The 19,646-nt window shown below is 38.0% G+C and overlaps 1 protein-coding gene across 3 annotated transcripts in view; it reads right to left on the bottom strand.

Annotated features, from left to right (window-relative positions):
* The window catches only part of ap3d1 (adaptor related protein complex 3 subunit delta 1), a 92,007-nt gene that overhangs the window by 60,425 nt on the left and 11,936 nt on the right, over positions 1-19,646 (bottom strand). For 2 of the 3 annotated variants that reach the window (XM_078555911.1, XM_078555910.1), the window contains 5 exons: positions 9,018-9,113; positions 8,155-8,235; positions 634-714; positions 391-498; positions 162-291 (listed from right to left, as the gene is read on the bottom strand). In XM_078555911.1, coding sequence (XP_078412037.1) covers positions 162-291; positions 391-498; positions 634-714; positions 8,155-8,235; positions 9,018-9,113 — 496 coding nt within the window. Of the gene's footprint in view, positions 1-161; positions 292-390; positions 499-633; positions 715-8,154; positions 8,236-9,017; positions 9,114-13,861; positions 13,957-19,646 lie in introns of all 3 variants that reach the window. The other variant, XM_078555912.1, reaches the window with a different exon arrangement.

The following is a 19,646-nucleotide window of genomic DNA, read 5'->3' as shown; positions in this document are numbered from 1 at the left end:
AACAATTTTAAAATTACACAGTACAGTTGTACTGCTACTAATTTCTTTATCTACATTGTTGGAATGTAAAATATTGCTACATGAGGGGAAAATCTTCAAATAATTTGCACAATTTCGGAGGCACTGTTTGGTGTTGCCTCCTGTGAAAATGATAAACTCACCAGAATCTGGATCCTCCAGCTTCTCTTTAAGACGTGGGAAGGCGGGTCGTAGGGATTCTGGGTATTTGAGGAATACCTTGTACATAATAAGCACAGCTTTCTTTCTAATGTAAGGCTTTGTATGAGACATCTGTGGACCAAAGTAGTGCATGCTGTTAGTGTACAAGTATAACGACAGAGATCCAACAAGGAATTCCTATTAAATGCAAGCAAATCCAAAACAACTCACCAGTGTCATAATATCATTTGCCAAATCCCTGGCAAGATCTGGGGTAACAAAACATGATAAACCAGTCAAAGCAACTCCAGTATCATACTGATTTGGGCTGCTGAGATCCTGTGTACACAGTAAAAGCTCTCCGTTACAATTAATAGGTGACATGATCAAATAAAAACGGTATAGTTTTTTTTGATATTGAAACACAACTTTTATTGTTTTGATTTAAAATATATCAATTATTTCTCAAATTACCTTACGAATCTGATTAGTTGTCAACATGATTACATCAGTTCCTTCATAAAAACACTGTGAAGCAGCCAGATATCCTATTCGCTGCAATAATAGAAAAACAGATAATTAACAGCATCACAAACAATCAGCCAAGATTTCAGTGTGTTTCACAGCAGTATAAGTCAGTATTTTTTCAGTGTACCCATGTTCAAATCATCAACTAACTCATTCTCCATCTATTTACATCAGTTTAGAAGGTCAGCATAGAACGTGATTTCCTCCAAGAAAAAGTCAATCTGAAATAGAAATCCAGTGAGAAACAACATACAGATCAATATAAAGGCTCAGAATAAGACAATTTATTAAAATATTGCTAATCCTGCTGACCAAAGTAGTTTTCATTTAGAGATTTAAAAAAATTGCATAACTCTAAATTTCTTCTGCAAGCTATGTTGTCCAACTGGCAGGTAACTACAATAGGCCCACCACTGAGCCAGTACTGACTGTGCTGAGACAACAGCAACCACAGGCACGGATGCAAGTTGAACTGAAATTGGGAAGCGGAGTTGCCAGAAAGCAGCACACCTTATAGTCTGTTCAGAATTATGAATGCCTAGGAAACTCTAGCCTCATTGAAAAATATCCACTTAAAAAGGGCACTGGGCAGAACTTTTTAAGTGCAAAGCAACACTTGCATCTTTATGCTTAATAATTACTGAAAACTTAAGACTACAAATTTAAAAATAGACCATATCTTATAAGATACTGGTCCCATTTCCACCATGACTCATAAAAGGCAGCACCAAGGCCTATTACACAGGTTGCCCACTGTTAAGTCGAGCAGCCACTGCCACCTTGACAGCAAGTGCCCAAACCAGTAGCTTAACATGACTGGGGAGATACTAATTTGTGCAATATCAAGTATTTTACCGGGGTTTCGAACCAAGCACAAGACTGAGGTCTGCCGATAGGAGTCATACATGCTGCTGTATCAGGAGGAATATATCTGATGAAATGCAAAATGTATTATTCTATGATATATCATATATCATAGAATAAGAAATACTTGAATGATAAATAGCAAATTTTACTTTGAATATAGAAAGAAACAAATGAACAAATAAGTTAAATTCCCAGTTTCTACAAAGTCAGGAGTGAAGAGAGTAGTGTTTTAAAATAAATACCCAAGTGTCTCTTCAGTTAACACTGGGAGAAGGTGGAGTAAAGTGGATGCAACACAACATGTGATTACCAGGGCCATTACACTGAAATAGCAGCAAACTATTCAATTAACCAGTTTGTGTGTGTTTATCCTCTACACGAGCCATAGTCCTTACTCACACCAGTTCCATTCGTCCCTGTGCTTGCTAACCTATGTTGGCCTTCAGATAAGCAACAATGTTAAAATTCTCATCCTCTTTTCCAATCTATGGCTTCACCAATCGCTAACTTTAACCTCCTCCAGCCCAATGCCCTTTGAGATTTCAGCACTCATCAATTCTGACCTTTAAACATCGCTGATTTTAATTGTTCCACCATTGGCAGCTGTACCTTCAGCTGACAAGGACCCAAGTTCTCGAATTCCTTCCCTAAACCTCTTCATCTCTTTACTGCTTTAGGAGGCTTCTTAAAACCTACTCTTTGATGAGATTTTTGGTCATCTGACCTAATGTCTCATGTGGTCGGGTGTCAAATTTTGTTTGACAGCACTCCTGTAAAACGCTTTCAGATGTTTTACTGTGTTTTGTTAATTGCACTTTATAACTAAGCTATTCTTAAATGATAACATGTTCCCCTTATAATCATTAATTTTTGGCAGGAGGGAGGAAGCGGAACATTCAGGTTATGGACCAAAGGAAAATTCCCAAACAAGCAGAGTCTGACGTATCCAGGGAAGGAGCCCCAGAGCAGTGGTATGGGGAGAAATGCTGTTAAAGTACAGTATTTAAAATTATTTTAGCATTTAAAATTGCTTTCTAGCCAGAGTAATGTAGGATGGGGAAAGAAAAATACAGCTGATGACCAGGAATCAATAACATTGTGGGTTGGGGTGACTATTTATGGCAAGGACTAGTCAAATTGGAAAGCATGCATCAGGGTTGGAAACAGGGTTGACATTCACATTGCAATGGATCACATTCTCTTGCTTGGTCTTCAAGTCACTCCAGTACCTTTATCCATTACTACCATTTTCTGCCCTGTTCCCCTCGGGGTTCTGTCATAGTTTTCATAATGTTATTGGGATTTATCTATGCCTGGATTACATAGAGATGTAGTCAAATTCCATAGAACATGTCACACGTCAGGTGATAGGGAAACCACAAGTAGTGGTTAAGCCGATGCCTTTAATGTCAATTCCAGCATTTGGGGAACCTCTTACTAGAGTCATGACTGATTGTGTAGGACCCATCCCTAAGACTAAAAGTGGAAATCAGTACTTACTGACAATAATGGATGTGTCTACAAGGTTTCCTGAAGTGATAGCTTTGAGAAATATTACAACAAAGAGAATTGTGGAAGAGTTGACTAAATTTTCCTTTACAAGATATAAGAAATACAATCAGATCAGGGTTCAAATTTCATGTCACAGCTGTTTAAGGAAGTAATGAACAGTTTGGGGATAAAACAGTTTACGTCAACAGCTTATCATCATCAAGGGGCTTGGGACGATGGCATCAAACTTTAAAAACTATGATGAGGCCGTATAGTCAGGATTATCCACAGGATTGGGATCCATCCATTGGAATTATATTCTTGTTGTTTGCTATTAGGGATGCTCCTAATGCATTGACTGGTTTTAGTCCTTTTGGACTAGTTTATGGTCATGAGGTGAAGGGGCCACTGAAATTGATTCATGAGAAAGGATGGGTCTAAATTGAGAAACTATTCACCTGGATTATGTACTAAACTTCAGAGAGAGATTGGAAAGAGCATGTGAGTTAGCTAGGCGACATTCAAAAATATCGCAGCAAATGATGAAAGTGAAGACAGCTCGTAGTTTTATTGCTGGGGAAAATGTGCTAGTTCTGTTACCAGTGCTGGGTGACTTGTTAAAGGCAAGGTTTAGTGAGCCTTACAGGATTAAAAAGAAACTGAGTGAAGTAAATTATTTAATAAATACTCCAGACAGAAGAAAGCAGCAGAAGGCGTGTCATGTAAATGTGCTTAAAAAGTACTTTGACAGGGAAGAGGACCAAAAGGAGGTGTTAGTGGCGGTAGGTAAAAGACGTATAAGTACAGGATTCTGAAATTGATTTTCCTCTAATCAAATTGGATAATGAGGGCATTAAAATGTTAAATGTTATATTGGGTTTATTCCAGACAAGTGTCAAAGTGATTTGGAGAAGCTATTGCAGTCACAAAGTTATTTGTGGGAATAAGCTGGGGAGGACAAATTTAGCTATATATATATATATATATATATATATATATATATATACATACACACACATATGATGTGTGTTTTAAAGTTTCATCTTTGATAAGGCAACATCCTTATAGATTAAGTCCAGCAGAGTTATCAAGTACAGAAAGAAATTGAATTTATGCTTCAAAATGATATCGAGTCTAGATGTGCAGTAACTGGAGTTCGCCATTGTGCTGGTACTGAAACTGGATGGAACAAAGACTGCTTGTGGACTATCGAAAGATAAATGCGGTGACAAAAGCAGATTCATATCCTATACCATTGCATTGAGAAAGTGGGACAATCAAAATTTATCACAAAGATTGAATTGCTAAGAGGATATTGGCAAGTACCTTTACCAGAGAGAGCAAAGGAAACATTGGCTTTGCCAGATGGACTATATCAGTTTAAAATCATGCCGTTTGGTATGAAAAATGCAGCTGCAACATTTCAAAGACTGGCAAATAAAGTAATTGCAGGACTGAGCAATTGTGCTGTTTATATTGACGGCTTGATAGTTTTCAGTCAAAATGTGGAAGGATCATTTTCTTGATTACAGGAAGCTCATTTGGTGCTGAACTTGGCGAAAAGTGAATTTGCAAAGCGCAAGTTACATATCTAGGCCATACCATTGGACATGGTAAGTTGGCTCCAAGAGGTGTGACAGTCATGGCTATCATGGATTTTCCTGTGCCTACAACAAAACGAGAATTTTTGAGATTTCTAGGGATGAATGGGTTTTATCTGAAATCTGTACCAAATTTTAGTAGTGTGGTTGCTCCATTGACTGAACTATTAAAAAAGAACAAGAAGTTTCAATGGATGCTGGAGTGTCAGAAGCCATTTGACAGTTCAAAAATTGTATCAACTACACCACCAGTGTCCAATTGGGCAGTACCCAATTATCCCAAGAAATTTAAGTTGGCCGTTGACGTAAGCGATAAAGGCATTGGGGCCATATTGTTACAAGGCGACGACACTGGAATTGAGAAACCGATAGGATATTTTTCACGAAAGTTGAATGTACAGAGAAGTTATTCAATGATTGAGAAGGAGACTTTGGGTCTGGTATTAGCAGTGCAGCACTTTGAGATTTATGTTGCAACCAATCGCCAGAGACAATTGTTTATACAGACCACAGTCCTTTAAAGTTTCTGGACAAATTGAGGCAAAAGTGCAAGGCTATTCAGATGGAATTTATTACTGCAACCATTTAATCTATAGATTATACACGTGGCTGGATGAGAAAATCTGATTGCAGATGCATTGTCAAGAGTTTGAAGCTTAAAGGGAAAATTGGATATTTAAAACCTGGGCAGTGGTCTGGACTGATTTCTGTTGATAAAAAGGATTTGTATATATTAAGTTAATGCATGCATCTGGTATTGTAATAGTGTAATAAGTATAAGAGATAATGTAAGATGGGTTAAGAAAATGAAGCCAACTTTTTAAATTATGATGGTTCATTTTTCAATGGGGGTTGGAGTGTCATGAAAATATAATAATTTTCATAATGTTATTAGGGTTTATTGTTAAGTAGGAATAGTGGGGTCTGGATAGTGTGTGTGTGTGTGTGGATAGTCTATTTGTGTATGGGGGACTTAATCGAATTAAAGACAGCTGGCCTGAAGGCTTTGATGTATCAGAAGAGAAGCTAGGTTTGAAATGCTAAATAAGTAAACATGGCTGGAGTTTTAAAATGTGAGGTGTAACAGAAAATTTGCATTTTTAGATAAGCCAGAGTGGTTTGAACTTCAAAAGAGAGGGTGAAATGTTACACTTAGCCGGAAGAAGCCAAACAGTGTGTTTATTTATCCCAAAGCTTACTGATAAAATTGGTACTATGAAAGATTTGTATTATTAGATGGGTAAAGTCCAAAGGCATATTGAAACATTGGGATTTACATTAAAAAAGGGAGAAACATGTATAAAGGAAATGAAGTTGTGTAAGGGGAAGGCATTTTAAGATCTACCAAGGTGTGAAAAGCCTCCAGCCTCTATGTACCAAGCTGCTGCCTATAGGAACCAAAGCTAAGAGAATTCACTGTGAATATCCCTATCCAGGTTATCCTGTGCTTTGTCTGGTCCGTTAAAATCTATTTTGTTTTTGCTGTTGCCTTAACAGGGGGTGTAACTAGGAGTCAGATTAATTAGGGGAGCTAGGAGTTATAGTAGTAATTTGTAGACGTATGTGCTTAAAATTGTTTCTTTTATTAATAAAAACCCTTTTACTACTTATTACTACTGAATTCAAAGCACACATCTCGAAATAGAAATACAAATTGCAAAACAGTTGTGACAATTGTTTCAAGTTTCCCTCTGGGATTTAAGCAACTTAGCATTTACCATCCGCTGTGTCATAACAGTTCTAGTTCTGTCACTCCTTTCCTGCGTCTTTGCTCTCTTAATCCTCTGTTACATATGGAAATGAGGTTTGATCTTGCCCACAGCCTTGGACCAGCTACCATAGTCACCATCTAGTCTCACTATCTTCCTCACATCCTTCCCTTCTGTCTCATTGTTTTCTTTCTCTCCCCCTTTTCAGTGTTCATCCTCTTCTGCTTTCCTCCCTCTCCTGCTCTACTTCTTTCTATATTTTGATCCTTTAGGTTGAGGGAGGGTCTGGGCTGCAAGCTGGCACTGGGGCGTAGGAGGGGATCCAGCCAAGGCTGCAGGCACCAAAACAGCACAGGCAGACACTGATCAAGCCAAGACAGCAGACAGGGCCTAGGGCACCATGTTGTATGCTTAATTTCAAATAACTGCGAAGAAATACAAATTTAATTAAAACTTAGAACAGCCTGTAACTCTGGAGGGAGTTTCAATAAACAATAGTCACCAGTTTAGTAAACCTCAGTCTGGTGGAGCAGAGCGGCATTTACTTTGGTGATTTAATTCAGGAAATTTAAAATACATGCGGTGAAAGCCAGCATTGACACGACAGGAACAATTACTTGCTTTAAGTACAGGACATGCATGCAACAGGTAAGACTTTTAATATATTAGAGATGTGAAGGTACAGTTTCCACTATGCTGGTTAGCAATGCAACTTGTGCCAATTCACTGAAACCAGTTCAAAAGATGAAGGAATTTCAAGCACAAGTTGAGTTTTGGTAATCTTTCACATTGTTTTCTTTAAATCAATCGTGCTAGAAGCCAGCCCTGACCACATAATTGGTCATGCCCATAATTGATAAGTGTGGCAACCTTCTGCTAATTGGGTTTGTGGCTCTTCAAAGAGGGTCTTAAAATTATTTTAGTGCAAGAACATGAATAGTCATCTTTTAAAAGTTTTTAAATATTGAAATATATTTATGAAAGAACAACCAGTATACAATGAAATTCGAAACGTTTACCTAATTATTAAAGTAATTTTCAGTTATTTAAAATTGGGCTACCCATGGGAGGATGATGCTTTTTAAAAATGTTTTACTCTGATAAACCCATTTTCAGCTGTAATAATAAAACTGCATCAAGTTACCAAACAAACAAAAAAACAACTTTTTTATGCAAGGGAAAAAATAAACAATTACATTCCAAAATACTGTCTGATTGAGCTAGCTCATGGAAAATTTTCTGCTCGGACGTAAATACATTTCAGCAGAAATCTGAACTCTAACTTCACTTGGAAAAACTTCCATGTTGAGCGCAATGTGCACCTGAATTGATGATTGTGTTCACAGGGGAGATCCACTACCTCGGCGTTTAGGTCAATCTCAAAGCTTACCCAAACTAAGATGGGGATAACGCAAACCTTTACAAGGTGATTTAACAACAGAAACAACCTAGACTACACTTCCAAATAGGAACGCAACACCTGTATTAATGCTAACAGATGGAGAGGAAAACAATTGGACTTTCAGGAATAAGGAATTGGCAATAAACTTTCTGAACTAATTTCCCAGTTGTGTACAATGAGACATGAGAGGATAGTTAAAATACATTTGGCAGAGTACATACATTTCACTATTTGTCAGTATCAGTAAATCTCCAGCTGAATTCCCAGCAAAAAAAGTACATGCTAATATAATATTCTGGTGGTTTGTAGTTGTCTAATTGGCAATTTATATTACTACATTATATACATTGCACATTAATGTATCAAACCACCATACAGATTAGAAAAGAATCTCTACCTTGAATGTAAACTTAGATGAACTCATTACTTCTATAATGTTGAAGGCAGCCCAGCTGATGTCATAACCCAGCATCTGTAGCTGTTGTGGGGAAAAAAGTTAAAAGTATCACAGATAAAGTAATTGTTGTACAGTTATGATAGGTATTCAAAACAATTATATGAAAGGAGGAAACAAGAGGATACTTTGAATATATTTCAATTCTTTTAGATTCCCCACCAAATTTTTTCTTGAAAAAGAAAAACAAGACCAAACAAATACTAGTCTGCCAACAAGGTTCCTGTGCAGATTCCTAGCTCTCATTATGATGCACTTAACCCTACAAGCTTAGCGATGGTGTCAGCTCTGCATCAAAATTAAACTTGTTTAGTGTAAATTAGGTGTCAAGGCTTGAACTGACTCCAAAGCAAAAAAATCAAGGCTCCCTCCTCCCACTCTGCTTCATTGTCACATTTAAGTCCTAAATCTAGTTCAAGGTGCATTTATGCTATAATTACAGTGACGGTACAAAGCAAAATTCCCAACATTTCATGAAAGCTGAAGATGACAGGGTCTGCTTTGGTAATATTTAGTACTTGACGAGTGGGGGATTGGGTTTAAGAGAACAATTTCAATTATTAATGGAATGATTAATGGATCATGTTAATTGCACTTCAAGAACAAGAATTGAAGGATGTAGAGAACATAAAATAACTATGATATAATAATCTTAGAAATTGCACACAAATGTATATCCTACTGAAGGACATTTACTCCAGTGGCATAGAGTTTAACTGAACAAATATAGATTGCCAAGCTCTCTGCACAATTTATGAAATTTTATTTAAGTAGGACATTTCTCAAGTGTGACATATTATACTTACATATGCAAGCTTGATGACTGCATTGGCCTTGACTGCAATATTATCCTGCTTCAGCTCCTGTTTTATTTCATCAATACACTGTGAAATGTATTTGGCCTGAAAGCAATTAAGAAACATCAGCAACTGCATTAACAGCTTTATTTGACTGCTCAAAGAATAGCATTTTGAAAATTCACCAGGAAAAGCTAACAATTGTGATTATTTGAAGTGTGCAGATTATAAAATCACTTATTTGCATTGGCCATCATGTGACAAAAACCATCCAATACTACTAGTGCAATATAAGTGCACAACCAAAGATCCCAACTGCCTCCCCTGAAAAGGGACAGGAGACCAAACTAACAGATTTTTTAAAAACTGAGGGAAAACATGATGAAATAACTATTATATGGCAGCCACTAGTTACTGAAGTCACTATCATAATGTTTAACAGTGCTCTTAAGGTCACCTGCAAGTGAAATTTATTTTAGTCATTTCTTCCATTGTCACTAAATTATCAGACTGTTTATCTGACATCCAGTACTGGATGAGCAGAATTTTCCTCCTAAATACTCGGAAGACTAATACCATAGTCTTCAATCCCTGCTACAAACTCTACTCCTCAGCTACTGACTCAATTCCTCTTCCTGGCAATAGTCTGAGGCTGAACTTGACTGCTCGCAACCTTGGAGTCATATTTGTCCCTGAGATGAGCTACCAATCACTATCTCACCATAACTAAAGTTGCCTATTCCAGCCTTTGTAACATTGCTCGACTCTGTTCCTGCCTCAGCTCATTTGTTGCTGAAACTCTCATCCATGATCTTATCTCTCTACTTGACTACTTTAATGCACTCCTGGCAGGCCTCCCACATTCTATCCACTGTCAAGTCAATATCATCCAAAACTTTCTGCCCATGTTCTCTCTCACACCAAGTCCACTCACCCGTCACCCGGTTCTCACTGATCTACAATGGCATTCAATCAAGTGACAACTCAATTTTAAAATTCCCATCCTTATTTTCAAGTGCCTCCCTTCCTCTAATCTCCAGTCCTACAATCCTCAGATATCTGCGCTCATTGAATTCTGGCCTCAATTATTCCTTCATTAGTGGCCATGCTTTCAGCTGCCTAGGCCTGGAATTCCCTCTAAACATCTCCGCCTCTCTTTCCTCCTTTAAGATGCTCCTTAAAATCTATCACTTTGGCCAAGCGCCCTTGTATCACCCCATGAGTCTTGATGTTCAAATTTGATTCATAATGCTCCTGTGAACAACTTTAGGACATTTTGTTAAAAGCACTATATAAATACAAATTGTTGCTGAGATACAACAGTTAAAAGATCAGTTCAACTTGAATTTACAGGATACACAAGTCACTAAGAAAACAAGACCGACCACTCCCTCCCCTCCTGATTTGTTTTATGCCATCTGTACCACAGCATCCTCAATCCACTTTTACTGTGAGGACCATTCATTAATGGTGAAAATCTAAAACTGCTATGACTCCATTACTGCTGCACACCATGCCTAAAATAACCTCTCGTACAAGAGGACTCACCAAGTTTAAAAAAAAGTTTGTTAGATAGCAATGGGAATAATGAATCATTTCAAGGAATAGCTTTATCCTAGGAATGTTAAATGCAACAGAGTGAAAATTACTTCAATATTCTAAGATTAATGAGGTATTCTCATTTGAGCTAGTGTTCTGCCTCCTTCCCTATTGCCTTTTCTTTGTACATAGAAAAAATTACCCAAGGATACCAATCAATAGTTTCAAATAGATCTTTTCCCCCTCAGATTTAGCTATGTTCTTTGGAACATAAAAATACATAAACATTCAAGTAATAATATGCATTTATATAGCAATATGTGTTTCCTGAAAATTCTAGGAGGTAATATAGGGAATTACTTGTGCGGCAAACTAAGCAAGTTTCATTACCTTTTATATTGAGAACATTACAGCAAATTCTCATTAGACTTTCACTTTATTTTTACTATCTGCATGCTAAAATTCTTGTGATCAAACAGTGATAGCGAATGAACAGCGATACAGTTCTAAGCCAGGTTGGTGTACAGTTTGGGGTGGTGGGGGGGTACTTGGCGTTCCCATGCATCTGCTGTCCTTGTCCTTCGAGGTGGTAGAAGTCATGGGTTTGGAAGGTGCTATTGAAGGAGTCTTGGTGAGTTGGTCCAGTGCCTCCTGATGGTACACAGTGCTGCCACTGTGCACTTGTGGTGGAGGCAGTAAACATTGAAGGTGGTGGGTGGGGTGCCAATCGAGTGGGCTGCTTTGTCCTGATGTGTCAAGCTTCACATGTCATTGGAGCTGCACTCCATCACAGTCTTGACTAGTGGACTGGCTTTGGGGAGTCAGGAGTTGAGTTACTCCTCAGAATTCCCAGTCTTTGACCTATTCTTGTAGCCACAGTATTATATGGCTGGTCCAGTTCAGTTTCTGGTCAATGGTAACCCCCAGGATGTTGACAGTTGATCAATTCAGTCAAATCGCTGCCAGCCAAAGGCATGTTAAAAGATTGAAAGGAAAGAAAATGCCCACTGGATAAATGATGGGAGATAGGCAAATTCATATAAACAAGCAGTAACTTTTTAAAAGGATTGTTCAAGTTTGGACTAAATATGAAGTTGAGTAGGTTTTAAATATTATCTTGTGCTGCCCTTGCACATTCTGCTTTTGATGGTTTGGCTTCCATACTTACCACTTTTCCTTCCTGGGTCTCAAGCTCAAGATCCTTTGAGGCTGTGTTAACTGATCTGAAATAATCATGTTACAGATGTAACAGATAATCTCCTAATCCTACATGGCCTGTTACCATAAATTTACAACTGCTTTGATCACATCTGACCCAGTCAAACCAAGGGACCTTCATGAAATTACCCAGCTCCCTCATTCCAACTTTTCCATCTGTAAGCCACCCCAATGCACTCTTATGTAAGTCCTAACTGACATACAGTGAATGTGATTTCATAAGCTGTCTTCTTTCTTAAGGAAAGAAAATGAACACCCCAATTAATTTTGACTCTCTTGTAAGGTGTTAAATGAGTTTGATAGCATTAATTCAAAACTAAGCTTTTCTTACACATTCACTGTGTATGAAGCAAAAGATTAAGGAATCAAGCAGGGTCATTTGAGCCTCAATGGGTGTTGCCCTGCCCTTTTGCAAGTTGCCCCAGGCCCAGGTAATTGTCCCATGATCAGGTTATGAGCAATGGCCAATGGTGAAACCAGTGAAGTTTCAGTGCTGATGGCAGAAAAGTAGAACCTTGAGGGACGATGGCTACTTATGGACGGAGGATCTTTCAGGAAGAGAACTTGCGTTTCCTTTAAGCATAATGAGGAAGGCAGCAGGAAACCAACTCATGTACTCTTTTCCCTTGTCATATTGTCCATTGCGTTGAAAATGGAAGGCTCTCTCAAGCAAATCAAGAGGAAAGCAAAGAACCACAAAGCGTGGAGAGAAACAGCAGAGGACCTCCCCTTGGTTAGATCTCCACTACCATCAAAAACACACCTGAAACATTTACTAAATACAGGAGACATTTGTCCTTGCACTGTATAACTGCAACTGTGCCTCCCAGCAAGCAGCAGCTTCAGGTGATCTTCAAGAATTATGCATGACACTTTTAAATATATAACTGAATACAAGGGGAAAGTTATGTTGCTAAGAAAATCCAGAGCCACTAATTTAATGGTTTAAGAGACAAGATTAATTATGTTTAAATAAAACCTCAAAATCACTTAATTAAAATAATTTAGCATTAAACTCCCAATTTGATGGGTTATTTACACTGCCTAAATAAAAATTTTTGGCTAATTAAATGCCATCTTTGAATTTCAGATTTTTCACAACTGAATTGTCATGCCAGTGTTTGATATAAATCATATCCTCCACTGGTCTTTATAATGTTAAATAAAAAGACAGACTTGCATTATACAGCACTTTGCACAGGATATCCCAAAGCGCTTTACAGTCAATGAAGTACATTTAAGTGTAGTCACTGGTGTAATCAGGAAAACATGGTAGACAATTTGCACACAGCAAACTTCCACAAACAGCAATATGACAATGACCAGATTAATTGCTTTTGAGATGTTGATTGAGGGACAAATATTAGCCAGAACATTGGAGTGAACTCCCCAGCTCTTCTGAAATAATGCCATAGGATCTTTTACATCTACTTGCAGGCAGACAGGGTCTCAGTTTACCATCAAATATTGTCTGCTCAGGAACCTTAGGAACTTCCCTTTGAACTACTACAATTTCTCACCCCACTGCACAACATCCTCCATTCTTCCAACAGACTAATTAATATCTTCTGGGCAGCATTTGTTGTCAACTCTGTGCATGCACAGCTCTAGTGTTTTACTCCATTACGTCACTGCGAGCAACAGAGTAGGCAGTGGCCTAACCTGAACAGGTTTAGAGGTATTTCTGTAACAACGGAAGAAATTTCTCTAAAAGGGGGAAAAAAAGTAGAGCCCTATTGGCTGTCAGAGACAGTAAAGGATGACTTTTAAAATATTTACATTTTAGAAAGACTGAAACATTTGTGCGGATGTTGAGCTGTTAGCCAGAGATTTACAACTTGTGAAGTAACAAAAAAAAGCTACAGCTTTTAGTGGTGCCGCACCTTGATTTGTGGAACTGTACATAGAAAGCAATCTAATACATTTACAGTTTAAAGTGATGAATAAGGTGATAAAATGAATTTCTATCACGTGAAATCACGTCTCAGGAACCTATCATGGCACAACGGAGTGACATTGCATTTCTGCGCATGTGCAATCAGGTATTGGTGGCCATCTTGCATTGGCAGGACAGAGAATGCATTTTCTATACTGACCTGGAATCTTTCACTACAGAACTCCCTACTGAACAGCAAGGCGGGTGCATCCAGACCACAGGCTACCTTGGTTCATGAAGGCAGCTCACCACCACCTTAATGGCAATTAGAGATGGACAATAAATGCTGGCCTGGTCAGCAACACCCACATCCCATGAACAAATAATAAAAAATGTATTCGTTTGTCCAAGTCCTAAAATTCCCAGTCTCAAATAAGACATTAAATCAGAATGGATCCAATCGTTTCATCATTTTGAAAACCTCGAATCATATACCTTCCAAGCTTGCTTTCCTGAAAGTAAATTAATCCTTGGGGTTAGCATCGTATCTAAAACTAGGTATTATTATTGCCCTCTGCACACAACGCTTCCGTACATGCAGGGACCAAAACTGAACACAGGACTCAAAAGCGTTATTTGTTTTTTTTATAAACTTAATGGTGGTGGAATATAACAAATCCCACTACCTTTCTATACATGCACCCCACCGCTTTCACACCTCTTAAAAGGAGGAATCAACTGTCAACCTGGTCTCTTCCCTTGATCTACTTTTAGTAAGCTTCCCCCTACACAACTTATTGATTCATCAATTTTAATCAGCAACCTGTGCAAAGCAAACATCTTGAGTTTCCTAACCCCAACAGCATGATTCTGCTTTTTTCCTCAAAGACACTGGCCTTACTTAAACCCATTTCCTTACTAAATAGGCCTACAACCTACTAGTTTGGTCTGAATCATTAAACCCACCTGGAGGTTTGTGGCATGAGCAAATTTATGAAAGAAATCAACAATATGCTCATCTAAACTATTAATGTACACAATGACACTAATACAGATGCTTATGGAACACAACTCAAAAATCTCCCACTCAGATTCACTCATAACATACTGCTTAAGAGTTTTTAAACCACTTCCTTATTCAAGGTAATAATAGTGCTATAATCCCATTTGCCATCTTTTCCCCCCCACAGCTTTCTATGAGGGACTTTGTGAAACTTAAGATATATATCAATAGGGCTGTTATCATTCACCATCCTGGAACCTTGCAGTAAAAATTCCATTTGACTGGCAAGACAAGAACTTAGGTCCTAAATCTATATTGAAAGTCCCGAATAGTTACTGACTCCCCACCTTCCTCAAATAAATTAAACCACATAAGCTTTTGTTCACAAGAGGATTTGAGTACATGAAAAGAGAGGTCTTGCTACAATTTGAGCCTTGATGAGATGGCACCTTGAGTATTATGTACAGTTTTGGTCCCCTTACCTAAGGAAGGATAGACTTCCCATAGAGGGAGTGCAACAAAAGGTTCAGACGGATTGCTGGGATGGCAGGACTGTCCTATGAGGAGAGATTTATGAGAATGGGCCTGTATTCTCGAGTTTAGAGAATAAGATGTGATCTCATTCAAACATTCTTACAGAGCTCGACAGGGTAAATGCAGGAAGGACGTTTGCCCTGGCTTGGGGTTTTTTTGGGGAGGGAGGGGCAGCATCTAGAACCAGGGAACAGAGTCTCAGAACAAGGGGTAGACTATTTAGGATTTAAATGAGAGGGATTTCTTCACTCAGGAAGAGTGGAATTCTTTACCCCAAAAGGCTATGGGGACTCAGTCATTGAGTCATGCTCAAGACAGAAACAGACAGATGTTTGGATATTAAAAGCATCAGGGGATATGGGGATAGTGTGGGAAAATGGCTTTGAAATAGATCAGCCATGACCTAGTTGAGTGGTGGAGCATGGTCTAGGGGCTGAATGGCCTGCTCTTTATGTTTCTAATCCTTCTTCCAATCCACTAGGACAAGCTGGGCCTTGGAGAAGCCAATGGTTCACAAATAATCCTTCCCTTTAGCACTCTTAAGCAGAATGTGTCTTGGTGGCAATAATCAACTTTAAACACACTACACAAACCATTTTTGCATTTCCTCAAATTGAAGCAATTCTAGCTGCACACCTAGCCAGCTTGAAGAGCACCCACCCTGCTATAAGTTGCGACACCTGAAACTTGATACCTAGGCACTTCAAGTACCAGTCTGTGTGCAATGCAGCACTATGATGATCTTTTCCATTGCAAGTGTTAGATTTCTGCCATCCCATGTGTATCTGTGAACAATTCAGTCAGAACCTTTAAATTATACAAGTCGCATTGTTATATGTGGACAACTTCGGCACCCCATTTCCCTGAAGGCAAATCAAGTAAAACTATTAGAGTCTAAACTTGTGTCTTAGAAATAGTTTCAGTTCTGATTACTCCAGTTAAATATTTAACTACATTGCAAGAGAAAATATATTACAAATAAGTTTTTAAAAACATGGTCCCCGAGCACACCACTATCACAAAGATATACAGTGAGATATGCCCAAGTTTCAAGAATTCAGCCTGTGCATAATATTTGAACCCTGAACAGCTCATCAAATCAAACCACAACACAAAAGCATAATTGCAGAAATCCTTCAAGATAAAATGACCCATTAATGTTGGCTCCTGCTCAAGCCAGTTAAGTAAAATAAGCATTTCTTTTCCTCTTCTGTCTTATGGAGCTTTCATTTATGTTGATGGATGGTCAAACAAGAGGCCAACTTTCAAAATTAAGCGACAGCTTTACTTCAAATCTCTCTCATAACCATTGCTGTGAAATGAAATGGATACTACAGTAACATTAGCATGAACCAAGGCAACAAAAGAGCTCATGTTGCAGTTGCATGGAGGTGTAACCATGGCATTTAAACCCCTGTGAAATTCAGAGACATATTGTGAGCCACCCATGTCTTTTCAAATGTAAGGCAGGTCACCTTTCAGACATTTATTACAACTCAAACAATGGCAACATTATTAACCTTTCAAAATTCAGAAAACATTTGATAATGAAAAACAGGATCATTTCTATTTATTGTTCTTTGGCACACAAATTTTGTAACAATTAAGAGTACATGCTATGTTGCAAATTTTGTAATACTTGCAGATGAATGTGCAGCAAGAATCATGTATAACTATATAACTCTAGGCGCAATGGTACTACACAGCAACACAGCCAAGTGTTCCTATCCTAAAGAACTCCTAGTTGGGTAGAGAGTGAGAGATACAAAGGACATTGCAGTCAGGAAGCACTGATAGGTGCTGAGCAAAGCAACTTTTTCAGCAGCCAGCTAAAAAGGTCTCTCTAGTTGAGAGACTTGATTTGGATGATTTAGATGACCCAAGTTGCTTAAAACAATACCAACAATGTACAAAAAAGTTAAGAATAGTTCTTGACCTGCAATGTAACAAAGTGAATATTTATAAAATTCACCATGCAAAAGAGCCAAATATCCTTGAGGAATACACAAACCGCTTGTGCTTTATTACTATGTAAACCCCAGTGCTCAAATTGGATTATAGCAATCTAATAGAGCATCCAGACTTCATTCTAGCAGAAACTCAACCAAGCACTTCAGTGGCAGCATTTCAATAAGAAAACAGGAAGAAAATTATGGCAATCGAAGGTTTCCTAATGGATCTTTTAACCTAATTGTCTACACAATGATATTCATTTGTTTTACCTACATGCACTAGCGCAGCACTGTTGGACATTGACAAACAAAAAAAAAATGCCCTGAAGAATTGATCTCTCTGTTGGTCTAAATAAAATCCAGAGAGAGCCCTCAAGTCTTGCACTGAATCTTAACATTGCCTTTACATTATTTTCACTAAATATTATCTGCAACAACAGGTTTCCAATAAGCTAGGAAAGGATCCTCTACATTGGGGCTTTATTCACACTACTGAAGTTCTACTTTGAACAGTACAAATTTATCAAATGAATGCTCGAGTTAAAATGTAGTTGCATAGCTTATTCCAAGTCTCCATTTTGTCAGGGCCCTATTTTTAAATAATTCCTGCACAGTCAGTCATTGATTCAGTTTAAAATTCCAACATTTAACAAAAAAATTGGGAGAGGCATAAAGCCAAAGACTTGCAACAGGTTTTCACGAATTAAATTAATTTTATGCTGCAAGTTTGAAAACCAAACATTTGATTTCTGCTTTCTCCAAGACAAAGTTAAGACAATGCAAATTATTTTTTTCTTCAACGTAACATGAAAGCCACACAAATTCCCTCTATACCTAATGAAGTAATAATTGTTAAACCTTGCCTATACCTTCAATTACTTTTCTCCCCTCCAGGTAAAAAAGCTCCATCTCACAGACCTATCAAAGACAAACCAACTAACCCATAATGATAGCATAAAAATAAAAGCAAAATAGTGCAGATGCTGGAAATCTGAAACAAAAACAGAAAATGCTGGAAAAAGAGGTCTAGCAGCATCCATGGGAAACAGAAACAAAGTTAACTTTGAGTCCAATATGACTCTCCTTTGGAACCTGAAGTGCTGCACTTCTATGAGGCATATCTGACTCGACATGTTAACTCTGCTTATTTCTCCACAGATGCTTCCAGACCTGAGTTTTTCCAGCATTTTCTGTATTTATTGCATTTTGATAGCAGTTTTCTGGGGTCTTGCACCAATTGTCTCTTCTGGAAGCTGAGTTTGTGCTGACACTGCATGATTTGAAAGATCCATGGCATATATACAGAACGGCAACGTGCCAAGTATGAAAGGATGTCAGTTCACCCTAACCATTCCCCCTATGGAAAGAATCTGGTTGTGATTATGCCATCAAATAGTCACAAGAGAGACAGGAATCTGTCCTCATATCTCCAAAAAAAAAAGGATGCAATGCAGTGTGACAGATGTCTGCAATTATGGTATCTACCCATACAAATAGCTAGGAAATGGAATTCATCCAAGGTATCACGAATGAGACAAAGACAATAACTGTGTTTCTCCTAACAAAAACAGTTAGGATGGATTTACTAGCTCAATGCCCTAAAAGAAAAAAGTGTACTCAGAAATTCAAGGTTTTTCTCATGAGTTTGAATTCATCCAACTGTATTGTCAAACTACAACAAAGTAAACTGTGATACCAGCAGGCAGGAATTCAATTTCCTCAGATGAGATCACAAGATTTTCTCCAGATATTACTCTGACACATTTTTAATATACCTTTAGGATAAAAATTCATTTCCTTAGCCAATGCAGTTTATATATCCCATTCTTACTGGAAAATTCACAGATCTTGGGTAGGACAGAAAGATAAGAAAAATGATCAATGATGCTGGTAATAACCAGATGTTGCTGCCTCAAAAGACACGCGTAGGACCCACACAGACATACCTGCCTCCCAAGACAAAATTTGACGAACAGAAAGCCAGTGACTACGCTGTTGCAGATTTTAATTTTCAACGAAGATACCTGCTGCACTTGATGCTAAGACATGAATGCGTCATCATCCACCACTGACACACCTCACTTTATTCAATTCAATTTAACAAAAACTCAATATTGTCTAACAGATGATTCAAGGTAAGATTTTGGATTCAATTCTTTGTCAGGTTGAAATTGCTGATTACCAAATTGCTGTGTAATACTGGGCTTCAACTTCAAACAGAAAATTTGCCGTGCACAGTATGGATGATAACATGCAATGGGGACTGAGTCAATCGTGAAACCCAGAGATCGGTATCTCTTTCTTAAAACCACAACAGGTGGTACCTTAAATCTCTACAATTTTAATACTTACCTTGTATATTTTATCCAATTTGGTTAACATGCTTTTTTTATCTTCTGCTAATTTTTGTTTCGTGATCAGCAGAGCAGGAATTTACGATATAAAAAGGAGTCTTTAATAAAACAGTTAAGGGACAAAAAAAAAATCAAATGAATTTTACTAAGAGATTTGAAACT

The sequence above is a fragment of the Cetorhinus maximus genome, chromosome 13, assembly GCF_964194155.1.
Source record: "Cetorhinus maximus chromosome 13, sCetMax3.hap1.1, whole genome shotgun sequence".
NCBI lineage: Eukaryota > Metazoa > Chordata > Chondrichthyes > Lamniformes > Cetorhinidae > Cetorhinus > Cetorhinus maximus.
This window is presented reverse-complemented; position numbering and strand designations above follow the sequence as displayed.